The 20457-nt window shown below is 41.7% G+C and overlaps 1 protein-coding gene across 1 annotated transcript in view; it reads right to left on the reverse strand.

Moving 5' to 3' along the window:
- LOC124722312 (monocarboxylate transporter 2-like) overlaps window positions 1-20457 on the reverse strand; it is a 130222-nt gene that overhangs the window by 106761 nt on the left and 3004 nt on the right. The window contains exon 3 of the mRNA XM_047247492.1: window positions 3207-3354. Within this exon, the coding sequence (XP_047103448.1) occupies window positions 3207-3354 (148 nt within the window). The remainder of the gene's footprint in view (window positions 1-3206; window positions 3355-20457) is intronic.

Here is a 20457-nt window from a genome sequence, read left to right on the forward strand (position 1 = left end):
TGAAATGATGGGCAATAGTTAACGCTCTGGCTTTTGTGCTGTAGTGAGGGAATAGCAGTAAGCCTTACCTGCAATCAAAGGACGAGGGTGCCAAGTTAAAAGACTGCAGTAAAAGTGTATGGAGGCTGATGGCCAAGGGGAGCCTTTTTTCTGCAGAACCTTGGTGAAAACAATTGTGGACTGCCGAGTTTTGCGGTCTCATTGTGCAGGCACGTTGGATGGCTCCCGACGGTCGGCGGCCGCATGCAGGTAGGCTGACTAGCGCCGAGGAGTCGCCACTGCAAAGGGCAGAGCATTGAAGACTGGCAATAAGGCAGAGGATGGGCCCTTGTTGGCAGGAAGCCGAAGAGACAACTGTGCATTTCTGCGAATTTCCGTGAGACAGGTCAGTGGCGCCCAGACGTCCAGACTCTGTTTCAAAACATATTTGTGAAGGCATGAGGCTTTTGGCGAGTCTATGGCCATTCTTTTGAAAGTTCGAAATGGACTCAACAGGGGATATAATGATCTTTTTATGGAGTGCTGTGGTTCCATCCCCATAATGTTTTTATTCTTTAGTAAATGCATGAGAAAGTTGCTGCGAAGTTGAATCTTTTTTACCTTTCTCCCAATTAACTTTAAAGTCTCGGTTTAGTGAAATCTGTGTATGCACAGCAAAGGGGCCGTCTCCTCGTTTCAAATGCTGCACTCCAGCTCGTGATTGGCTTGTGCTAAAGTGGGAGTAATCTAAGATGTAAATGTGCTATGCTACCGAGCTGGCGAGGAAAGCTGAGAGAAAGAGAAGAGGTCACTCTTGTACTGGCGTGTCGCTAGTGAAGAACTGCAGGTCTTTACCTAAACGGCCGGACTTGGGTCCTTTGCTAGTGTGCCACTTAGAGCCTGTGCCAGTCACCATCTGAACCATCTGAATCATAGATACTGCTCCTAGCATCACACACACAACAATTGATGCGTGGATGTACTTATTTGTTTTGAGTCGGCCGTCTAAACATTTGGCATATTCCGTCACGCATAGTCGTGGCACGGAGTCAAATTGGTTTGGCAGACCAGCAAACGGGTCCACCTGCACACTAGAATCCACCGGGGTTTCAGAGGCTCATAGGGAAGTACCTGCACTACGAATTAGCTGAACGCGAGACCGCCATTTTTCGTGCGCGCACCATTAATAACAGATTGCTGCCGTCCATGACTCCAGTCGCCGAACGCATCGTGGTGTGCCGCACTGACCAGCAGAAGGGTAAAGTATTCGCTGCTACGGCGTAGGTCTCCAATATATGTTTCACAGCACCCTGTTCTTTGGAACCATATTTTTCTTTATAGATTAGTAGAGCATAGATGCTTGATAGTAGCGTAGTTTTTGGGCCATACCACGGATTCACATGTATGAAGTCAGGTAAAGTGATTAGTTCTGGTTAGTGTCGTGTGATGATCCCCAGCTGATCACTTTGTTCACCATAGACCGCATATTAGTGTCTTGTGATGTTAAAAATGAATAAATCTATTGTTATTTAGGTGACAACTCTTTCCAGTGTCCTGATTAACATTACCTTTCCCATTTTTATTAAAGTCTTCATTACAATTGAAAGTAGTAAGCTACGCAACAAACACACCTTCTCTAACTCCTAAAGATAAAAAAAATTGTGAACGTATAGCATCTAAGGATCCCAACTGTCAAATAGCTTTCAAACAATTATTGTCACGAAAAATTTCATGTTATAAAAACTAAAGGATTATAATAATAATATTTCATAACAATAAGCTCACAGTTGGGCGCTGGATGTCATGTGATCATCTGTTCCACCTAGACGCAAGTAGAAATGTAATCTATTAAACTGATGTTCTTGATAGTAAATAAAACATAACTAAGATTAGGTATTCACCTCACCCAGACGTGCGCTTGAAAATGGTATTGTAAGATGAAACGGGCAAGCTTGTTGTACAGAAGTGGAGAAATACCTAACTACAAGCAAATAAATGTTACACTGCATGTACTGGAATTGACTTATTGTCAAATCTTGTATTTACGATTCTTTGTGCAGTAATGTTACAATATTTCAGCAAGAATGTGAAAATACCGATAAGATCAGAAAATTCTCAGAATGACGGGAAAGAATGATATACACCTCAAACATAAACAAAAGGTGGATTCCGCATATAAGGTTAGTAAAGTATAGCCAAACTATCACGACAGTGAAACATGCACCGTCTAAAATTGGAAACCTGAGACATCGCTATACTAACGGGTCTCGCTTCCAAGAAGTATGAAGTCAACCGCTATGGACTAGCCAACATTAATTAATTATGCCATCCCGTGAACGTGCTGGAAAATAAATCCAAGGACAACTACACGATCGTACCCAGAATAACTGAGACCAGACACATGATTTGGCCAGAGGACTTACAACCAAAGAATACAACTACACTTGGTCACAGAGCGGAACAAACATTTCTGTAGAAATAGCTGGAGTTGGCGGTATAATGGCCATTCACTCTGACAGAAAATAGTGTGTGAAAATTCAAAATGATCTAAGGAATATATCGAGATATGTACATATTTTACAAACTATACGTTTGCTTAACAGGAAGGGTCTAGTGGAGTTATTTCGTACAAACCATTTAAAACTCTTACGAAAACGCAGATTTCAAACATATAGGAATCAATGTTTAACAGCGTATACTTTTTTTAGCTCTTGTTTCTATGACAAAAGCAGATTTCAAATATATAGGAATCAAAGTTTAACAGCGTATACTCTTTTTTAGCTCTCGTTTCTATGACCAAAGCGATACTGTGGCTAACCAACGATCCAGGTATTAGAAAAGCAAGACGGTCCAGCGTTGCTCCCCACGGTAATCATTGAAACTTAAGCAGGGCTGACAGCGCTGTTTGAAAGATCCAGGTGCGTGCTAGGGCTTGTCTAGCGAATCAAGACAGAGGAGCTCCACCCGTTTCTTCACCCTACGTCTTGTAATGCATTTATTCGAGTTAGAAAAAGTGCTATGCAACACATTCTAACTAAATTATGTCCTGTCACAGTGTTTTATTACTTGAAGTTGACAGATGATAACGAAGTCCTCTCAAAGGAGCCCCTGCATTTCTTCTGAAGTCGCTTTATAAATCACCATGTGCGGAAATACTCATCATTGATAGCTTAAAAAGACGAAAGAAAACTAATGTAAGTAAGATAAGAGACATCTACTGCACTCACCTGATGGCGCCCTTGATAAATACTGACATGACAGCAATTCCCAGCCCACTGCCAGACACAATGAAGATTTCGACGAGTTCGCGGCGCCGTTTGAAGTACTGCGCCACCATCAAAGTGGAACAGTCTCTTGTCAGTCCGACTCCCACACCTGTAACACATCGCTGCAGACAGACACCGCGTCTTTCGGGATAAGGTAAATACCAGTTTGTGTGATAGCACTTAACTAACAAACAGCATCTAACGCTTTCAGCTAATCATGGAATGATCACTCATGCACCACACTGATCTAATTTTCTTAGTAACATGAATAAATTACCTGTTTGCATTTATATCTTTCTGGGTACGTATACAGGCAAATAAATATTTTACCACAGATTTTAAAGATAAATATATTCGCATGAAATGTGGTTTACTCTAAAATCAATGCAAGTTGCTGCACTCAAACGCGCACACACACACACACACACACACACACACACAACTGTGTAATAATAATGACAAACCTGTTATTAAATTTAAGTAATCAAAATTTAAGCCGGCTTAAGTGGCCGTGCGTTTCTAAGCGCTGCAGTCTGGAACCGCGAGACCGCTACGGTCGCAGGTTCGAATCCTGCCTCGGGCATGGATGTGTGTGTCCCATAGTGCTCAGAACCATTAATCAAAATTTAACCGTATCCTAGTAGAATGTGCAAATCACTGTAGACTTCGTACGTGAAGAGTCTCACATACACTGATGAACCAAACCATTAAAATCCTGCTTAATAACCTGTTATGTTCACCTTTGAAACGCAATACGGCAGCGATTCTGCATGGCACGGATCCGTAAATACTTTCTAGGTTTCCGGAGGTATGTGGTAATCAGATCTCAATGCATAGGTTACGCAATTCACGTAAATTATGGGTCGCTGGTTTGTAGGGGCGGTGTTGGTGCACAATAATGTCCCAGGTGTGTTCCATCGGGTTCAGATCTGGCGAATTTGGTGGTCAAGGCATGCGAACAACCGAACAGCTTCGCCGTTTCCGTGATATTAAAAAATTGTTCAAATGGCTCTGAGCACTATGCGACTTAACTTCTGAGGTCATCAGTCGCCTAGAACTTAGAACTAATTAAACCTAACTAACCTAAGGACATCACACACATTCATACCCGAGGCAGGGTTCGAACCGGCGACCGTAGCGGTCGCTCGGCTCCAGACTGTAGCGCCTAGAACCGTGATATTCCCCAGGCGCCTGGCCATAACAATCTGCCCTTCTTCAAATTCTATTATATGGTTGGATTTTCCACTTACTCTAGAATAGAAATCGTCTCAGCTCTGCTTATATACTTTCACTAGCATATCACGCGTCCACAACGCCACCCGGTGGCATTCCATCTCACAGTGGTGAGTGGCAATGTTTTAGCTCATCAATGTGTGTAAATAGTCGGAGTGAGAAAATGTAACCCTCTTAAACATACTCATCCCAACTAATTCCGATGTTCTAAGAGCAGTAAACATGATAGATCGCTCACAATGTCGTTCGGGAGGTTTTATCTTTATTTTCTTTTAGGTGCTAGAAATAATCCATCTCCAATCATGTCGAGGAATTCGGTAGGCTATTGAAGGAACTAAACGAAGGAGACGGCGTGAGTATTAGCGGAGGAGCAAAAACTGGAGGGTGGGGTGAGGGGGGGGGAGGGAGGTGGATGAGCATGGAGTAGGAAGTAATGGGTATCAAGTTTCATGAAACTATTCCTATGTTTGTCAAAACTGATTCAGGTAAACCATGGAAAGTTTATAACTGTTTTGTCGAATAGGAACTGAAATTCCCTTGAGTCGAAAACGAGCACAGTACCTTAAACGCTGCGCTGATCCCGGTGAACCAGTTGGCATCGAGCAACTTAGAGACGGATCATAAACTAGTGTCCGAAATATAACCATAAGGAAAAAAGAGAAAGATAAAAGAGTGGGTTCAAAAATGGTTCAAATGGCTCTGAGCACTATGGGACTTAACTTCTGAGGTCATCAGTCCCCTAGAACTTGGAAATATTTAAACCTAACTAACCTAAGGAGATCACACACATCCATGCCCAAGGCAGGATTCGAATCTGCGACCGGAGCGGTCGCGCGGTTCCAGGCTGTAGCTCCTAGAACCGCTCGTCCACCCCGGCCGGCATAAAAGAGTGGGAATTACTGTTTATAAGGAGTAAAACGTTACGGAAAATCTAACAAGGGCTCATATGACAATCGGAGTTTTGAAATTTCTTATATTTATGGTATATTTATTTCAGAACTAAAAACCTACAAAATTCTCGAGAAACTCAACTTTGTAGTTTTCCGAGCGACCTACAGGTAGGACAGTTTTTGACAGGCCGCGTGGTTCTATCGGTAGAACTCGAGATTGCTAATCTCTGAAAGACTGGTTTGAGTCTCACTTCGATCATTATTTTTTTTGTCCAGTTCGAATAATTACATCATTTAAATACAAAATTAATCAAATATATGATAATATTTGATTATCATAGCTTATGAAAATTGCATCTGGTTTGAGGGAAAACGCGATATTATAGAGTTAACAGTACTTGTTATCTTCGTGTGTTTGCAAATTGTGTAGAACGCAAGTTACTATTAGTTGATGACGGTTGCTGCTTGGAGACAAATCATTTGGTAAATTCCACAACGGTTGGAAGGGATACGACATCTTTTGCATGGGATGGCTGTGGCTATAGCAGCATTTCAGCGTTCATTGCCGAAGCAGCAGATAGTGTTCTGCAGCATTATATGTGAAAATCTTCTAATACTACGAAAGAAAAAAAAGAAAGATTTTCATGTCGGAAATGGATGACATAAACTTGTCTGGTCCTTCAGCGGCACAAAATGATGATGCTGAAGACTTCCTATGCAATGAAGTTTCAAGATAACGCATGAGAAATGCCCTTGTATGTTGCGAGCAAATCCTCGGACAAAATAATCTCGTCAAACCAACACCATTGGCGGTAGTTCCTTATGAAGCAATGCTACTAGCAGAAGACTTGTTCTATTGTACACTAGAAAATCCACACGAAAAGATTTTGTAGTAAATAAAGAGTCAATTATGTTTTCATAAAAATGTTAATTAGATGTATGTTGATTATTATAAATTTGTTTGTTTTTACATTTACATAATTTATCATTTAATTGTCGTGATCGCGAAGTTTTTTGGGCAGAAATGTCGGTTTCGGCTATACGATAGGCATCATCAGAACTGCAATAGAAGTAAAGGAAGAAGGAAAAAAACCCGTTACTACTAAATATAATAAGAGACTGAAAATAGTGGACAGAAAATATACCATTAACGCGCTATACCTCTCATTCTGCTGTACTATAACACGTCATAACAATGTAGGAAGATATGGATACAACTACCATGCATGTTGTAACTGGATGTTTATAGGATAGAAAGCGAACCTAGACCCCGCTGATGCAGGCGTAACGTACAGATAATTACACAATGTAGTTAAAAGAAGGTTCATTTAAAAGCACAGTTCTTTAAAGTATTCTTAGTTGTATGTAAGTAAGCAAAAATTGTTTTTTTACATTTAACCATCTGAAAAATTTACTTGTCTCCTGGCAGTGAATTCTGTAATCAAATTTTATTTTTGAATGTTTTGTTAAATTGTGACCAGCTACTAGCTGAAGTTTCTTTTCACTACTTTGTGTAAATATCTGTACGTTGTTCATGCATCAACGATGTCTAGGATCGGTTTGTATCCTGTATACGTCCTGTTGAAACATGCATGGCAGTTTTGATTCATATAATTTTGACATGTTGCCTTGCAGCGCAATGAGAGCTATATCGTGTTTATTTTATCTTTTCTGTCCTCTGTTTTTATTCTCTTTTTGTATCAAACAGTAATGATTTTTTCTTTTCTTTTATTTCTGTTGTAGATTCTGAAGATGATTATTGTATAGCCGAAACCGTCTATAATTTTGTCCAAAAAACTTTGCTATCAAGACAGTTCAATAAAAAATTATGTACATCATATGATCGCTCTTCATATTGTCATTTTATATCATATTCTATTCAGTTTTATATTTTAATTTCGTAGTTATTCGAAATGAACGAAAAAGAACGAAAGAATGACCGATCCGAGGCTCGAACCAACGATCCAACAGTTACCACTCGCACGAGCTACAGACAGAGCCACGCAGCACTTCAAAAATCCTTCTACCTGTACTGAACTAAGGTCGATCGGAGAGCTCTGAAGTCGATTTCCTCTACAATTCTCGAGAGTTGCATCCAACAGCTTTCTGGAATTGACATGAGTTCTGAACGTCAAATAGAGGACATTTCACAATATTTTGATGATTTCAAATTTGGATAACACACAAACTAATCGCGATACTAAGCTGAATATTGTTCAGAAGGTACAATGATTTTCCAATTTTACCTACGAAATACTACATAGGACAAATGGCGACCGTCCGCTGCTACACAATGCTCGAGGCGTTTGGTGCGAGTTTTGAACACATCTTTCGTAATTGCGAGCTCTGGTTTCTCTTATTTCACAATGATCATTTCTCCCTATGTAGGTGATCGCGATCAAAATATTTTTACACTCTGAGGAGAAGGTTTGGGTCTGAAATTTCATGAAAACATCCCGCCGCAACAAAAAAAATGCCTTTTTTTGAATGATTGCCACCAAAATTCGCATATGATACCTTTTTCGAGATAATAAATGTTCAAATGAGTGTGAAATCTTATGGGACTTAACTGCTAAGGTCATCAGTCCCTAAGCTTACACACTACTTAACCTAAATTATCCTAAGGACAAACACACACACCCATGCCCGAGGGAGGACTTGAACCTCCGCCGGGACCATCGCGATAATACAAAACGAGTTGCCCTTCTTCGAACTTTTTCGATGTCCTCCTTCAATCCAAGGTGACACAGATCTCACACCGGACAGTAATATTCTAGACGAGGGCGGACAAGCGTAGTGTAAACAATCTCTCTTGTAGACCTGTTGCATTTTCTAAGTGTTCTGCCACTAAATCGCAGTCTTTGGTTTGCTTCCCCCACAACGTTATCCGTGAGATCGTTCTAATTTAAGTTATTCGTAACTGTAATCCCTAAGAAATTAGTTGAACTCACAGCCCTTAGATTTATGTGATTGATCGTGAAACAGAAATTTAGCGGATTCCTTTTAGCACTCATGTGGATGATTTCACACATTTCGTTGTTTAGAGTCAAAATCATTTTGCAATTGGTTTCGATCATCTGATGTTTTTACAAGAAGGTAAATCACAGCATTATCTACTAACAATCGAAGAAGGCTGCTCTGATTGTCTTCTAAATCATTCAAGTAGATCAGGAACAGCAGAGGCCGTATAACACTTCCTTGGGGGAACGACAGATATTACTTTTGCTTTCCGTGAATTCCTACGAACCGCGAACTGTTAGCACTCTCATGGATGAAGAACTGTTTCAGTGCATTTCAGCAAATCGCTTCAAGAAAACAGCACCTTTTAGTTCCTTTTTAATTTCATGTCTGTGAGGTGTTCATTAAACTGCGTGACTGCATAATGAACTTGAAATCACCTTCTCAACAGGTTCAGTATAAGGTTAACCCAAAGTAATCATTCAACAGCAGGACTGACAACCAGCCTTATCTGCACGGCGATATTCTTAGATATGTGGAAATACATCCTCCTTCGGAGAATACCTGAGACATATTATAACGATAAAATGAAGCCCAACAGCCACCTGCAGACTCCACTAGGCTCTTCCTCAGAAACGAAATCAGTTTATTATAGATCTCTTACACCACCTCAAAGAGCGCATGCGAGATCGATGAAAATCATGTGTAGCAGCGCGAGATAACCATATTCAATATCGACTGTTCGCATATCGTGAACGAGATTTTTCACATCTTTTACTGTCTTTAAATTTTTATCTTCGATTTCAAAACGTTGCTTATTACATTTTTTGGACATTATTGAATGCCGAATGTCTGGTGATTAAACCTTACAGCACTCACTAACCTTCCAATATCATGGTCGAGAAATATGTTCTGAAGCGTAATTGTGGTTAATTATTGAATACTAGAATATCTCAGTTGGGGCAAACATTTGCCATTGCCCTGTAGAAGGAACGATCCCAGCAATCACTCGAATGCGTCATGTCATGATCCATTCCTGTTATCGCGAATGCCGGCCGTTGTGGCCGAGCGGTTCTAGGCGCTTCAGTCTGGAACCGCGCGACCGCTACGGTCGCAGGTTCGAATCCTGCCTCGGGCATGGATGTGTGTGATGTCCTTAGGTTAGTTAGGTTTAAGTAGTTCTAAGTTCTAGGGGACTGATGACCTCAGATGTTGAGTCCCATAGTGCTCAGAGCCATTTGAACCATTTGAACCTTTGTTATCGTGAATGCTTGGAATAACGCGTTGAGGCCTTGCCTCCATAACCACATTCACGCAAAGTAACTTGTTTCGTGTATGATAAAAGCACACAATCTGTGTGAAAACTGTGAACATTCATTGGGCTGATGCACTAGTGTGCTAATGGTTAAAGTTGTTGCAACTGATATTGCAGATCGCCTGCAGTATTATCGTACCTGCTACTGGAAGTTATTCTCTTTGTTTTCTAGTCAAAACATAGTTGCATCTCCTGTGGAACATTTATTGTGTATCATCGTAATTGAAGGATGTGTTCCATATTTTACAGTACAGATATTTTTAACGACACTGTAAACTTCCAGATGTAGAGCTAAAGGGAAGCACATATTATAGTAAGAAATTAATCTTACCTAGAGTGCATCTGAGTGTCTCTATATGAACAACTGATTTTTTTTAAAGACTGTTTGTTTCCTAATCAGTTATTGTACACCATCTGATCAAAAGTATCCGGACACATATTAGTAGACATTAATATGGGGTGCGTCCGTCCTTCGCCCATATGACGGCTTCAACTCTGCTGGAAACATTTGCAATGAGGTGTCTGAATGTCTGTGTAGTATTGGCAGCCCACTATTCCTCAAGAGCTCAGAGAAGTTAATGATGTTGGACGCTGGGGGTCTGGAGCGAAGTCAACGTTCAAACTCAGCCCAAAGGTGTTCCACTGGATTCGGGTCGGGAATCTGGGCAGGCCATTCCATTTCAGGAACGTTAATTATCACAAATCATTGTCTCACAGGTTCTGCCTTATTATAGGATGCATTTTTTATTTTTTTTATTTTTTTTTGGTTGTACAAACCATCACAGTCTCCGAAATGTTCTTCTACTGTACGCAGAACACAATGCTGTAACATATTTTCACATACTTCTGCATTTAGTATTTTCTTGAGTCCAATAAGGGGAACATACCGTAACCACGGGAAAACATTACCGTACCGTAACATCACATCCTCCATAATTCACTGTTGGCGCTACCCATGATAGCAAGTAACGTTTTCCAGTCTCTCGTCAGATCCAAACCCTTCCATTGGAGTGCCACAGAGTTCAGCGCGATTCATCACTCCAAATCACTTGTTTCCAGACTGTCCAGCGGCGTCGCACTTCTCACGACCTCAAGCGCCGCTTGACTGCAGAAATGTGTGGCTTCTGAGGAGCTGCCCGACCAGTGTACCCTACTCTTCTTAATTCTCTACACACAGTCATTTCGTTTTGTGGGCTACTGGTAGCAATTTTGGCACTCACGAATGATTTCTTCCTCTGATTTTATGCGATTTTTAACGACCATCTTCCGCACTGCTCGATGATCCCTATGCATCAGTACATGAGGTCGGCCTGGTCTTGGTTTCGCTGTGACGGTTCCTTCGAGTTTCCACTTCACAATCACATCACTAACAGTCGACTTGGGCATATTTAGAAGAGTTGATATGTCTCTAATGGATATGGTACTCAGGTGATATCCAGCGCCTAGTCCACGTTGAAGTCACTGAGCTCTCCTAAACGAGCCCATTCTACTGTTACTTCTTCTCTACTGACAACAAATTGCTCCTCGTCCCTTTTAAACAGGCGGATCCGAATCTTGTGACACCTAGTGGTCAATTTCACATTACCTGGGGCAGGTTCAAATGGCTCTGAGTACTATGGGACTTAACATCTGAGGTCATCAGTCCCCTAGAACGTAAAACTACTTAAACCTAACTAAGCTAAGGACATCACACACATCCATGCCCGAGGCAGGATTCGAACCTGAGAGCGTAGCGGTCGCGCGGTTCCAGACTGAAGCGCCTAGAACCGCTCGGCCACACCGGCCGGCTTTAAATTCGTAGTCAATCATAGTTGTAGTTAGTGTAGTCGTGCTCTTCCTCTGTCATGTAAACTGATACATCCAATCTATTATGAAGAGACCTGAATTAAATGTGGAATCAGTTCTACAGTCCAGATTTTCATTCGACACTGTAATCTCTGTTTCTCGAAAGCTAAACAAAATCTTACATTAAAGGTTTTTTGTTCTTTTAGTAATATAGGTGATGGGCCACACATTAAAGCATCAATAAATATGTAAACACGCAATTAATTCATCACAAATATGAGGGTTGGAACTTTAATAGTGGCAACTATTTATTTGCAGCTCGTAGAAAACAGATACGTGTTTCAAAGTTTTACTGACCTTCAAAGTAGTCACCAGCATTATGTATAACCCATTGCCAGCGATGTGGAAGTCGTAGGACATTCTTAGCAGTACCAGTTATGTTGACAGTTCGAGCGGCGCGGTCTTTTGCACGACGAATTTGTAGCAATTCTGAAGCGAACGCCATTAAGTGTTTCCTTCAGTTTAGAAATCGAGTTGAACTTGCCAGGGCTTAAGTCAGGAGAGTGCAGTAGGTGGTATAGCACTTAGCAGACCCATCAGTCAAACAAATCAGTAATAGCTTACACTGTACGTGCTTGAGCATTGTGCTGCAAAATGATGGTCAGGTCCCGAAGAAAGTGTCATCACTTCTGTCTCTAAGCTGGACGTAGGTTGTGTTCCAAAAATGAACAGCACAGAGACCGAAGTGATGCCACTTTCTTCAGGACCTGACGATCATTCTGCAGGACAATGCTCAAGCACGTACTGTGCAAGCTGTTACTGATTTGTTTGACTGATGGGGCTGCTAAGTGCTATACCACCTACTGTACTCTCCTGACTTAAGTCCTTGTGAGTTCATCTCGATTTCTAAACTGAAGGAAACACTTCACGGCATTCGCTTCAGAATTACTACAAAATCGTCGGGCAATAGACCGCGCCCCTCGAACAGTCAACACAACTGGCACTGCTAAGAGTATCCTACGACTCCCACATCGCTGGAAACGGGTTATAAACAATGCTGGTGACTACTCTGAAGGTCAGTAAAACTTTGAAACACGTATCTGTTTTTTACGAGCTGCAAATAAATAGTTGCCACTATTAAAGTTCCATTCCTCGTATATACAAGGTTCAAAATGTCGTAATGGTATTCTTGCGTATACAGACATTCAAGATAAATTTCCCCTTTCTTACACACTGTTTACTTAAAAGATTACACAACAGCGACAATAAAGTAGAAAAAAAATGCTGACTAACTGAACACTACGTTACTGCATTGCATTTATTAACCTTCAGAGTTAGTTCTCTGTTAGCTATACCAAGTTGCTCGAAAACACACAGGTTATGCAAGACATAGTTCTGCCGTTTCCGCTACTCGTAACCCCAAAAATACGGAGAACATTAAGAAGGAAAACAGATTCGTCAGATTTCATTTCACCACTCCGACACTTACACAGCACAAAAAAATGCAGACTATGATTATTGCGTAAGCAGTTAGGATGAATGTGTGTAAATTTTGTTCTCCTGGTATCAGTATAAAGAAAGAAAAATGGTGAACTCGTTAAGAGGCGAAAATGAGGTACCTGACAATCTGTGTTCTATGTTGGCATCCGTACTATGTAATTTAACGACTGCCCGGTCTGTAATTTGCACCAATTTCGTTGGCCTTTAACGCACGGCTAACTCTGACGTACGAAAAGAAAATAGAATGAAGGAAACGATATTTTAGCGCGCTCTAATTTTGTCCTGCGTGAAGTTCCTAGCATATGTACGATCGTATCTACACCTGTAAGAGATTATCAATGTTAGAACCATAACATCCTGTTCGCAATTCGGACAACGACGTTCACTAAGTGGTACTTTGTTGGTATAGGTAATAAGTTGTTGGTATGTTGCTTGTTGCATTGAATCGTCACAGATTTTGTCTCTCTCACTGCTCCTTTATTGCAGGCACATACTGGTTGTTGTGAAATAGTGGTGATTTCATCCGTAACTTGTGACATTAAAGGGATGAAGAAACCTTGATTCCGACAGTAACACTGATCGTTGTTTCTTTCAGAAAACATGTTAAACTTTTTCTGGCACTGACTAAAGGGTGGAGACTAATGCAAAATACACACTTATTTCTCGTCCTTGATGACAATAGAAGCGCAGACACAAAACAACAAAAATACAACTGACCCAGGAAATATTTTATGCACCTTAATATAGGCAACCCAACATACATCACCACCTGGGAGCAGGTGATGTAAGTTGGGTTGCCTATCTTAAGGTGCATGAACTATTTTATCATCTGGGTGCACGTGATGTAAGTTGGGTTGCCTATGTTAAGTTGCATGAAATATTTTCTGGGTCAGTTATATTTTACCAGCCTGTAATATGAGTTCTTATTTACTAGGGATAAAAATATCATTTTGTTTTATTTTGGAAGTTTTTTGTTTATATGTATCTTCGAATCGATTTTAACCAATAGAAAGTTAACGCCAAATGCTCATTTCTGTTATAAGAGTGGGGTACACACTTAATGCAGAAACGTACTTGGAATAATTATATTTCAGCTTTACTATCTATTGTGTTCTCTTATCATGACCACGTTGCTTCCCTGTTTTCAAATTGTAATATCTTGTTGTTCTACATCAGCAAAAAATTGTGATAACTGCAACTTTCCGTGAAATGTTTTATTCCTTCCTCATTAGAGCATTATGCAGGTATTGGATGACTATCTTTGCTATGACGACTTCATTGCATATGCGCTCCCACAATTAATTGTGTGACAGTATGGGTGTAGTATCTACGAAAATTTTTTGGAGCTTTAGAGCTGCTTAGCCGGCCGGAGTGGCTGTGCGGTTCTAGGCGCTACAGTCTGGAGCCGAGCGACCGCTGCGGTCGCAGGTTCGACTCCTGCTTCGGGCATGGATGTCTGTGATGTCCTTAGGTTAGTTAGGTTTAATTAGTTCCAAGTTCTAGGCGACTGATGACCTGAGAAGTTAAGTCGCATAGTGCTCAGAGCCATTTGAATCATTTTTTTAGAGCTGGTTGTTCACTCATTTCTATTTCAAAACATTGCTTAAATGAAGGGGATATATTGGAGAATCATCTCTATGATTATAAAATTTCGTTGTATTTCGATGAAACATGTTGCTGGATCTAAGAAAATCTGTAGAATGTTACGTACTGCATTCAGCGTGGATGAGATTTCTGAAATTGTATCATACGTAGTACTAAATTGGTTAATGTCCACAGTAAGGTTAAAAGTTAAGACGCTGGGCTAGTAGATAGTAAATAGTGTCGGAAGTTCCATGCGACTTTTCGCGGATGATGCTGTAGTATACAGAGAAGTTGCAGCATTAGAAAATTGTAGCGAAATGCAGGAAGATCTGCAGCGGATAGGCACTTGGTGCAGGGAGTGGCAACTGACCCTTAACATAGACAAGTGTAATGTATCGCGAATACATAGAAAGAAGGATCCTTTATTGTATGATTATATGACGGCGGAAAAAACACCGGTAGCAGTTACTTCTGTAAATTATCTGAGAGTATGCGTGCGCAACGATTTGAAGTGGAATGATCATATAGAAACTGTAGTCCGTCAACAAAGGAAGTGGCTTATAAAACACTCGTTCGACCTGTACTTGAGTATTGCTCATCAGTGTGGGATCCATACAAGATCGGGTTGACGGAAGAGATAGAAAAGATCCAAAGAAGAGCGGCGCGTTTCGTCACAGGGTTATTTGGTAAGCGTGATAGCGTTACGGAAATGTTTAGCAAACTCAAGTGGCAGACTCTGCAAGAGAGGCGCTCTGCATCGCGGTGTAGCTTGCTGTCCAGGTTTCGAGAGGGTGCGTTTCTGGATGAGATATCGAATATATTGCTTCCCCCTACTTATACCTCCCGAGGAGATCGCGAATGTAAAATTAGAGAGATTCGAGGGCGCACGGAGGCTTTCCGGCAGTCGTTCTTCCCGCGAACCATACGCGACTGGAACAGGAAAAGGAGGTAATGATAGTGGCACGTAAAGTGCCCTCCGCCACACACCGTTGGGTGGCTTGCGGAGTATAAATGTAAATGTAGATGTAGATGTTGTTGTTTCAGTATTCAAGGAGAGACTGGAATGAGAGTTTCCATCTGCAGTGTAGTGTGCGCTGATATGAAACTTCATGACAGATTAAAACTGTGTGCCGGACCCAGACTCGAAGTCTGGTTCTTTGCCTTTCGCGGGAAAGTGCTCTGGCAACTGAGCTACCAAGTACGACTCACGACCCTCCTTACAGTCAATAGTTTCATACTAGCGCACACTCCGCTGCAGAGTGAAAAATCTCATTCTGGAAAATCCCCCTGGGCTGTGGCAAAGCAATGTCTCCGTAATATCCTTTCTTCCAGGAGTGTTGGTTCTGCAAGTTTTGCGGGGGTGAGCTTCTGTGAAGTTTGGAACGTAGGAGACGAGGTACTGATGGAAGTGAAGCTGGGAGTGCGGGTCGTGAGTCGTGCTTGGGTAGCTCAGTTGGCAGAGCACTAGCTCACGAATGACAAAGATCCTGAATTCGAGTCTCGCTCCGGCACACAGTTTTAATCTGCTATAAAGTTTCAAGAAGTGACTGGTTTTCAATTATTATGTCCCAAACTAAGTCTCATTGGAGAAGATAGTTTGTGTGTGTTTTTCTGGCACTGCCTTTGGCGGACACATCAAGATTTTGATAATTCATGCCCATGGCAATTGTAATCAACGATGTCACTGAGTCTACATGGGAAAACACAGACGTCGTCTGCTGCAGAGCACCACATTCAACAGGGAATACAGAACAGTGTGCTCTGGAACACTGGTGCCTGCTACAGTTCTCCACGTATCCTGCTTTACAGAGAGGGAAAACCTCCGAGCTAGTGTTCCGTGATGAGGCGCGGATGTCCAATAGCTTGTTCCTACTCGTGGCGTCGTCGTCCTTCGACCACATTCCGTAGGTTTTTACAAGATTAGCACTCGGACAGCTGGCCAGCTTCGACATTTCCGAGATGCTCGTGCCCAGGCGGGATTTGCCCTTTATCTACGATAATGATGGAAGCTGAAGAAATGAATTAAAATTTGTGAGACGGCCGGGACTCGAACCCAGGTCTTCTTGCCCTTTGTCAAAGTCGTTTATATTGGTGGATTTCCCCATTTGAGATCAGAATCATTGCTAGAATGATTCCACGTTCGTCTCTGCACCGCTTTTCGCTTACTGTGTCACGTGATGGGCAGGGGTTGTAACGTTTTGGCTCATGCATACAAGTATCGGGCATGTGGAGTTGGATACCTGGCAAAGGGGCATTGCTCACGCAAAGCTACACGGCTTCATTTGTCCAAACAACACAGAAGCTGGATAGTAACTGACTGGAGGCATGTAATGTTGTCAGAGGAGCCGAAATTTTGCCTCTGTTCAAATGATGTAAGGCGTCGATGGCAACGAGGTTGCAATTAGGCGTTTAACACGCTGTATGTGGTGGGTGCAATTCAGACCACTGTTGGTTCTAAGATGTTTTGGGCGTGTTTTCATGACGTGAGTCGCCGGCCGCGGTGGTCTAGCGGTTCTAGGCGCGCAGTCCGGAACCGCGCGACTGCTACGGTCGCAGGTTCGAATCCTGCCTCGGGCATGGATGTGTGTGATGTCCTTAGGTTAGTTAGGTTTAAGTAGTTCTAAGTTCTAGGGGACTGATGACAACAGATGTTAAGTCCCATAGTGCTCAGAGCCATTTGAACCATGACGTGAGTCTACTGATTCAACCTACCGCGAGCGTGGAACAAAATGTGTATTTCAATATTCACGCTGACCAAGTGTTGCCCTGTCTTTTACATCTTCATGATGGGTTCTTCTCTCTTCCATGATGTCAACAGCTCTGTTCATAGGGCTACACACATACGTTCCTGGTTTGAGGAACACCTGGATACTACATCGCAACCTGACCGTCTGCTAAAGCACCCAATCTTAATCCGATAGAAAATTCTGTGACTGTTTGGAACAGCGGATGAAACTCAGCAATTTGGTAGCTCCACAGGATCTAATCATCAACGAGTGTGTTCATCTGGATACTTAAGAGACTTGTGGACTCTCTTCTTAGTCGAACTGAACGTCATTGTCAATGTTAGAGACGGTGTTACACTACATTAGCATGATGTATGCTGGGGGACGACAATTTTTTTGTCCAATATGCTCATTTAGGGTAACGCAGTTATGCAGATACGAAAAGACCTGCGCAATATATGCTGGCCTAGTCTTCGGACTGACGACTGTAATAATAACAATAACTTTCGTAAACCTATCTGACAAGGAAACACTATCAACTCAACGTAAAATTTTAAGGAGAAAAAGCGCATTTTCAAGATGTCAGCTCGAATATTCGATCCAGCGTAGAAATTTGGCCCATGACTGTGACAGTACGCATTTATGAACTTCTGAATTTACAGCATTTAAACTTCTCACACCTCGGTTGTTTGTCACTCGCTCCGTCTCACTATAGCCGCTGATTGCCCTAGCGCGAAGTACTGTACGGCGAAATAACAACCACAGGCCTCCAGTTCTCGGGATGTTGACGGCAAGGGAAGAAGTATGTGGTCACTTCAGGAGAACGTAATTTAAAATCTTGTCCGAGAACGCATTATTTAACACGAAGAGAGTACATTTTTCTTGGTTCGCGATTTTTTGCGAAACGTCCGCGACGACGCCATTCATTCACTTTGCACATATGCAACTCTTCGCATCCGCGAATTCTTTCTGTCATATCTGTCAAATTTTCAAAATTTATCTAGTCGTCTTCTTCAAGAACATCACACAGTTTTCTCCAGCAATTTTCTATAGTTTTTGCTTTTACATTATTCCAGGCTTGTGCAAACAAGTAAATTTCATATTTACTATACTCAGCTGTTCAATCATGTTTTTTGTTGTGCTTGTCACTATCGTGCAGGATGGTTCTCAAACATAGACCACGGCTGTGCCGTTTAAATGTTGCTATTACACTTCATTTAGTGGCTGAATTGGACAGGTAAAATTCGGAGGAAAGAAACATAAAAAATGTTCAAATGTGTGTGAAATCTTATGGGACTTAACTGCTAAGATCATCATTCCCTAAGCTAACACACTACTTACCCATTATTATCCTAAGGACAAACGCACACACCCATGCCCTAGGGAGGACTCGAACCTCCGCCGGGACCAGCCGCAAAGTCCATGGCTGCATCGCTTAGACCGCTCGGCTAATCCCGCGCGGCAAAGAAACATACTACAATCGATACTGCGTATTGTCAGTTAATAAGTTTGCTTGTTTAGGGATACATTTTTTAGATTAAAAACTTCACAACGTTCGGTGCATGGCTGCATCGCTTAGACCGCTCGGCTAATCCCGCGCGGCAAAGAAACATACTACAATCGATACTCCGTATTGTCAGTTAATAAGTTTGCTTGTTTAGGGATACATTTTTTAGATTAAAAACTTCACAACGTTCGGTGCAATTGATCACTAAATACTCAGTGAAGGACCACAACACATCCAAGAAGTTTTTGGGCTGTATAAAAACCTGGTTGTGTATTTCTGGAACACCCGTCGAAGTTCGAGGCTCTTCAACTTCGTGATAGTTACTGGGAGCAGTCTGCGCGTGCCAGAAAAGTTTGATGCCAAAAGAACTGTTTCCAGCCCTTTTTCATTTTTTGTCCAGAGGCAGACGTATCCTTCAAGGAAGCTAAGTATCTTGTAGGTAACATCTTAAAATTAACGCCCGTTTCATAGGCATTGTAAATATGGTCCTTAGTGCAGCCTCGGCTGTAATCCTCAAACTCTGTTTTTAAAACATCAGCTGCATCGAGGTCTGTAGATAACTTTTCTACACCTACGTTAAATTGTGGAATGACATGTCTGTTTTTAAACCCGTTTAATGACTCGGAGATTGAGGAAAGAATCATTTCGTTCGTCACCTGACAACTCAGATAATATTTTAGCTTTCTCTTGAATTATAGGACTAGTGAAAGTCATGCGTTTTTCTCGTTGTTTGATGAACCAAAGATAAAGAGCTTCGCCTATTATTTCAAAGTCGGAGGTTTGCAGTGTTTCTCTGCGAAGATTTGTCACAGCTTCCTCTAGAAATCTAGACTTCAACAATTGCGAAATTACAGAAATACATACTCCGTAATTAGCTGCAACTGTTTTGAATAACCTTCCTGTTTTAACTTCTTTTACAGAAGCTAATGTACCAGCGAAAGTATCCGCAAGACAGTTCCGCTCAGTTGCCATTGCACAAAAAAATACACAGGTAACGGAAGTAGAATGCGCTATTGTTGGCAGTGTAGCTGTATTTAGAATGAGGAGTCGGTGTCTGGGGAAGCAATCAGGGTTGGGTGCCGATCTCTCCCCATTAGTTATAGTTATGAAAACTCTCTTCTCGAATTGTTTCCGTGTAGTACAATATTTAGTTGGGTTCTACGATGCTTGCAGGTCTTTCGGATAGCCCGCGTTTCGATTGACCCGGGTTCGGTTAATCGAGGCTTTAAATACTGACGGGAGAAAAGCAACATCAAAATATAATTAATGGAGAGTAATGGAATTTCGGGAATTCATTTGTTTAAGTAACATATTTAAGTCATTAACATTCAAAGATTACAGATTAATTAAGCGCGAGATAAGCCATTGCTAACATGAAATGCTGGTACATTAATAACTCGTGTAACCGCAAGAATTTTGAATTCAAGCCTACAAACGTGCATGCATTGTGTTGCAGAGGTGCCGGACGTCAGTTTGTGGGATAGAGTTCCATGTCTGTTACGCTTGGTCGGTCGATACAGGGACGATTAATATTGGTTATGGATGACTCCGAAGTTGTCGTCAGACGGTGTCCCATATGTGCTCGATTGGAGACAGAGCTAGTGCTCGAACAGTCCGAGGCGACAGCAGCCACTCTGTACAGCATATTGGGTAACAACGGCGGTATGTGGGCGAGCGATATTCTGTTGGAAAACACTCCCTGGAATGCTGTTCA

The sequence above is a fragment of the Schistocerca piceifrons genome, chromosome X (assembly GCF_021461385.2).
Source record: "Schistocerca piceifrons isolate TAMUIC-IGC-003096 chromosome X, iqSchPice1.1, whole genome shotgun sequence".
Classification (NCBI taxonomy): Eukaryota; Metazoa; Arthropoda; class Insecta; order Orthoptera; family Acrididae; genus Schistocerca; species Schistocerca piceifrons.